This window comes from Setaria viridis, chromosome 9 (genome assembly GCF_005286985.2).
Source record: "Setaria viridis chromosome 9, Setaria_viridis_v4.0, whole genome shotgun sequence".
Taxonomy (NCBI): domain Eukaryota; kingdom Viridiplantae; phylum Streptophyta; class Magnoliopsida; order Poales; family Poaceae; genus Setaria; species Setaria viridis.
In genome coordinates, this window is record NC_048271.2 from 51,022,828 (window position 1) to 51,028,739 (window position 5,912).

The 5,912-nt window shown below is 51.5% G+C and overlaps 1 protein-coding gene across 1 annotated transcript; it reads right to left on the bottom strand.

The window, feature by feature from the left end:
* Nucleotides 1-3,839: 3,839 nt before the first annotated feature.
* Nucleotides 3,840-5,651, bottom strand: LOC117836822 (probable protein phosphatase 2C 29). Its single transcript, XM_034716332.2, has 2 exons — nucleotides 5,106-5,651; nucleotides 3,840-4,970 (listed from the first exon to the last, which is right to left on the bottom strand). Exons 1-2 carry the CDS (start codon nucleotides 5,389-5,391, stop codon nucleotides 4,087-4,089), a joined length of 1,170 nt encoding a protein of 389 aa, XP_034572223.1. The 5' UTR covers nucleotides 5,392-5,651; the 3' UTR covers nucleotides 3,840-4,086.
* Between the last annotated feature and the right edge of the window lie 261 nt (nucleotides 5,652-5,912).

The following is a 5,912-nucleotide window of genomic DNA, read 5'->3' on the forward strand; positions in this document are numbered from 1 at the left end:
AGCCTCCTTAACTTCTTTTCATGAAAGAGCAAAGCCGGAAACAGAGAACTTTCTTGAGCAGATAATACTGGTGTGTCAGACAGATGTTGTAAACTTGACATCAGTAGACAGTACTACCTGCAGGAAACTTCATCGCACTTGCCACGTGCTTAGTTTTGTGCACTCGACAGTACGAGGTTGCAGTTAAAATTTACGCCAGATTTAATTTGGATCAGCAGGTACTAGTGTCAGATGACTCAGATGGTGTTGGGTTCTTTACTCTGGACTAGATGAAGGTGTTGGGTTTTTACTCTGGACTAGAGTTCATGTCACATCGAATATTTAGATGTTAATTAGAAGGACTAAACATGAACTAATTATAAAACTAATTACATAGATGAAGGTTAATTCACGAGATGAATCTATTAAGCCTAATTAATTCATCATTAGCACATATTTACTGTAGCACCATATTGTCAAATCATGAACTAATTAGGCTTAATAGATTCGTCTCGCAAATTAGCCTCCAACTGTGACATTAGTTTTATAATTAATCTATATTTAATATTCCTAATTGGTATCTAAACATTCGATGTGACAAGAATTTTAGGAGATCCTGGAGAACAAACGGGGCCTCAGATGTCTTGACTGACAGTGACAACAAAGAGTCCTGTCAAGACAATCGCATGACTGACGCTAGTCACTACTCCATTCAGATAGCAATTAGGGCCGGCCGGCCGGCCGGCAAGCCGGGCACTACCGCTCTAGGGCTACGTGGCGTGCTTCAGTTCCGCCCAATCGGTTATCGGTCGACAGAAATTCGGCACGCGTCGCTTTCATTAGCGACGGAGCGCTGTCTCTGATTGACTGAAGAAGCTGTGTTCATGCGCTGATCTTCAGAAGCCTAATGTATTTCCAGCTTCCACTCGTGATAATTTGCGATGTGGTGAAGGTCTAAAGTTGCGGCTGTTAATCCCCACAAAGCCAGGCCTAGTTTAACCAAACCTTTCTACCAGCAATTACCTAAAGAAGGTAGCCAGCGCGCGTCAGATTCCACCCAATTAATTATGCTGATTAGCTTGGCGTAGCAGCTAGTAACTGTACCATTTTTACTACGTACTAGATTTACTTTTGCAAGAACATATGCTCACTGCAGACTTAGCAAGAAATAATACACTTTATCCAATCAAAGCTTAACTGTTTCTAAATAACGTTAAATCTTCATGCTAGTAGGCTCATGAAAAGGTATGGAAGCCGTTCAAAGCTTTGATCTTAGCTTAGCTATAGGACCTGAAGAACAAGTTAACAATAATGCATGATTGATCTGATCTGATGAAGTCTGAACCATAACTAAGTAACTGTATTTTTGTAGGTGGACTGCACAGGTTTCTCAAGTTTGTTATAGGTACTCCAATGATAAGTGATGTTGCAATCAGTTTAACCAATGAACCGTGATGCAGTAGTACGGTAGTACCATATTTTCCTTGTTTATTTCTGAAAGTGGAGTTCCAACTCAGAAAGGGAAGAGTGATACATAGCGAAAAGGAAAAATGCACACTGTGGTCCTTGTGGTCCTTCAAGTGAAGAGAGTATGATTTGCATGCATGCTGTCTGCTGCCCACCAAAGAAAAAGAAGGAGGAGAAAGGAATATGAAAGCAGCTTTATTCCATCTGATAGACAGGCAACAAGCCATTAATATACTTGATAGTGTGATTAAACAATACCCTGGGCAAATTACTCGAGCAGATCAAACTGCTTAGGAAGCCAATGGCAAGAGCCGCCATGGATACGCTTTGGTGAGTTCCCATAACGTCTCTCTCTTCTTGAGACATGCTCTTCGCCAAGAAGGCAAGAAATAAACTATCCATGGGCCCGGCATGGGCTTAGGCCCAGCTCAATTCATGCATGGCCTGCTGATAGGGCCCAATAATAAGCAGTTACCACTTTGCTTCCTTTTGGAAGCTGCAGCCTGCACTCTGCAGGGAGTAGTGATTAGTGAACAGAGCTAGATACTAGTATGAGTGTGTTTGGTTGTTCTAGCTAAGCTAGTTAGGTTTAGAATCTAAGCGAGGTCAGTCCAAGCCTCGATAGGCTAGCGCAAGAGGCTCATGTTTAGTTTGCCTGTATAAGCTGAGTTTGGCCATGTTTGTCCATATTTGGTTGCCTTGATTGAGTACGGTCGTAATTTCTTGACTTTGTGAGTTAAAGTGTTAAACTCTCACTCGCATCTTCTAAGCTGTAAACCGAGAACAGACAGAGCTTCTGTAGATTACTCATCCACCGGTGAGTTAGCAAGCATCAAATCCAGAATTCCATTAAGACCAAGCAACGCGAGCAATTCCTCATGGTTCTAAAAAAATCCTCGTGATCAACGGAACCAAGACACATCCAATGAATCGGAGTAGCTATCTACTCCCTCCGTTCCAAATTATAAGTCATTTTAACTTTCTTGAAGAGACAAAATATCTCAAGGTTGATCAAATTTATATAATAAAGTATTAGCATTCATGATACCAAATAAGTACCATTAGTTTCTTTATTAAATATATTTTCATAGTATATCTATTCGGTGCAATAAACTTTTGTGATCCTCTCTATAATTTTGGTTAAACATAAAATGATTTGACTCTTAAAAAATTTAAAATGACTTATAATTTGGAACGGAGGGAGTATCTCCCTAAAGGATCTCCAGTGGCATGGTCATGCTTCTCGAGTGCACTTGCACTTGCAGTACTATGAGCATGGTCGGCTACAGCAACGCTGTCCGCGACCGATCGATCTACACGAGACGAGACTCGTTCAGACGGTGCAGCCTCCTCCGTCCTATACTTCTCTGAGCATTTTCTTCCACCCGTCGCCTACAATTTCCACGAAAACGCCAAGCCAAGGCGTGGCTGCAGACACGCACGGCGACCGCCGCGCAAGAAGCCAAGCAGGAGGGCGCAGGAACGCAACAAACCGGGGCACGTCAGGGTCCTTGTCTTGTCCGGGTCTCTGTCGAAAGCAACGCGTCGCAACAACCTCAACGGATCCATTCGGAGTATTTCTTTTTTCTGCTCATCAGGCCCTGCTGCGTGCAGAGATGGTCCAGGACTCCAGGTTCCAGAACGGATCAGGAAGAGGGAGGGGGCGAAAAGACAGACGCTTCTGCCGGATGGTCCGGTCACCAGGTCATCAGTCGCGCGTGATGCTAACAGAAACAGAAACGCAGGACGAGAGGAGGAAGGAAGGAAAAGGAAGCTCCGTGCTGCCGTCCTGGACCCGGTCCGAGTCAACAGGTCAGTGGAGATGGCGATGGATGCTTGCGTCGACGACGGGCCTCCATGCGAGTGCTCCCCGATTCAGCATAGCTCCATCGCAACAGCCTAGCCTTTTTCTAGTTCAGATATATTATATTCAGATACAAAGATCACGAAACGCGTTAACACTAAGCTGTTTTTATATCTTGTGCGTATACTAATTAAAGCGGTCTCTCTTGGTGGAGATGCGTTCGTTTGAATCCGGAGGAAACTTTGTTGACTGAAAAGGCCACATGTTCCTCGTAGAAACGATCCACGGCCAAGGCCCAATCCACTGCCAACAGTCATTCAGGGCAACTCCATCATCAGTTCATCCACCGTTTCTTTGTGATCCTGGTCGTCAGGGCATCGATGCCGTCACTCTCTTTGACTGAGGAGTCAAGCGCTATAATGCCGGTTGAACCGATCCACGATCGTGGCCTCTCTTTCCACATCGCGCATATTCCGATGCAGACCCGTCGTCACGACCATGACCGCTGACGAGTGACAGACGGCTTCGCTGCTCTCTCGTCTGAAGGAGCTCGCCGGCGGCGGCTATGAAGAACACCGGGAAGAACAGATACTAGAAAGCAGGATCGTCACATTCTCTTAAAACGAAAGAAGGAACTGATGAAGGTTTACAGTACGTTTACGACACAGTATGTTCGATTCGATACTAGCATTTCTTTGCAGGCAAATTCTCCTTGAACGGGAAACGGCTCGATTCACGCGTACCTCTTGTTTAAATCAAGCAAAAAAAGAAAGAACAGTATGTTCATCAATCTCTGGATAGCACGAGGAGCACCAGCCGAGAATCCGAGATCAACCTCAACGCAGGACGGGCCTGGTCGGGTCCTCGTGGTCGCCGGCGGGGCTGCAGGAGAAGACGTCGACGGGCGCGTAGGTGCCGTCGATGTCCTCCGGTCCGGACCTGCACCTGTCCAGGAACAGCACGACGACGGTGATGTCGTCGTGGAAGTGCCGCCGGTGGCCCTTCTCGATAGTCCGGATCTTCTCGTACCTGACCTCCTTCTTCCTCGCCGCCTCCAGCTGCGCGGCGCGCACCAGCCGCATCGCCACGCCCTTCCTGGGGCTCCCCGCCACGATCCCCACGGCGGCCTCGTCGCTGAGCTGCTCCCACAGCCCGTCCGATGCCAGGATGAGGAACCGGTCCTCCCCGGGGCGCAGCCGCCGCGTCGTGATCGACGGCACGGCGCTCATCACGGGGCGGCGCAGCGGGAACGGGCACAGCGACTGCTGCAGCAACGGGTTGGCCCTGCACATGTCGGGCCTCTTGAGGTAGACGTCACCGATGGAGCGGGACACCTGGATGATCCCCTTGATCCGCCACACGCCGTGGCTGTTGAGCACGATGTGCGAGTCGTCGGGGTGCATCGCGGCCACCTCCCGCCGCACGTCCTCGTCGGCGACGTTGTGGTCGCGGGACAGACGCTCCGCCACCACCCGCTTCTTCGCCGCCCCCCTGCCGCCGCCGCCGGCGCGGCGGCCCAGCACGGCGCGCGAGTCGCCGAGGTTGGCCACGTACAGGGTCCCGCCCTCGATGGCGGCCACCAGGCAGCAGGAGCCCACGGACATGATCCGCGGCTGGGATGGCCATGACTTCTGCACCATGCCCACGAACTCGTCCTCCGTCGCGCCGAACGCCTTCTGGATCACCTCCGCCGACAGGCCCCCGTTCTCGGCCGCGAAATCTGCAGAAAACATCATCACGACGACATGCGTGTCAGAATTCACAAGACAAGGTTTTGATCTGTGGGAGCGAAAATGCAATCGTAAGAGAGCGAGGACGAGACTTGACGGATCGATATCAAACAGCCGCAGGTCACCTTGGATGAGGGAGAAGAGGCGCCTGTTGACGAAGCGCGCTGCCTCGGGCCCGCCGTGGCCGTCGTAGACGCCGACGAGCGTGGCGCCGGGGGCGGCGAGCACCTGCGCCTGGTCCTCGAGCGCCTCGTTGGCCTGCGCCACGGCGACGGAGTACTCCCCCGACGCGTGCGCCTTGAGGGGCACGTCCCACACCAGCCCATCCGCCACGCCCCTGCCTCCTCCGCCGCTGCCACAGCAGCAGCAGCACCCGCCGCCAAACGGCAGCCACCGCCTTAAACCTCCCATGTCCACGAGCAACCCTCGATACGAACCCGCTGTGATTCGCTTGTGTCCACGCCGCTGCTAGCTTCCCCGGCGATCGGTCGTGAGACGCAGAGGATTCTCACGCAGCCCGCCTGCTAGTCGTTCGCTTTGTCCGGGCGTGGCGTGGTGTGGTGTGTGTGCAGGACTGCGACGACTGTGAGTGGAAGAAGAAGAAGAAGTGCTTGGCGTGTGCGCTTGCAGCGGACGGATGGGCGGGCGTGTATAGCAGGGTGGGCTGCGGGAGCACGGCACGACGTGGGGAAGACGCGTTTTTTTTGGGGGGGTTGTCCAACTTTTTCGGTTCGGCTGTCAAGCATGCAGATACAGTGTCCATCTGAACGGACGGGGCCGAGGCGCCGATCGAGCCGTCGGAGTCTTGGCGGTGTGTTGGGAAAAGGCAGCTAGCTGCGCGGTTCCGACGCGGTCGTGGTGTGCCGGGCGTTTCGGGCGCGATTCTGAATCTCCTTTCCCTTTGACTTCCGAGGGCGATGGCGCGCGTATCT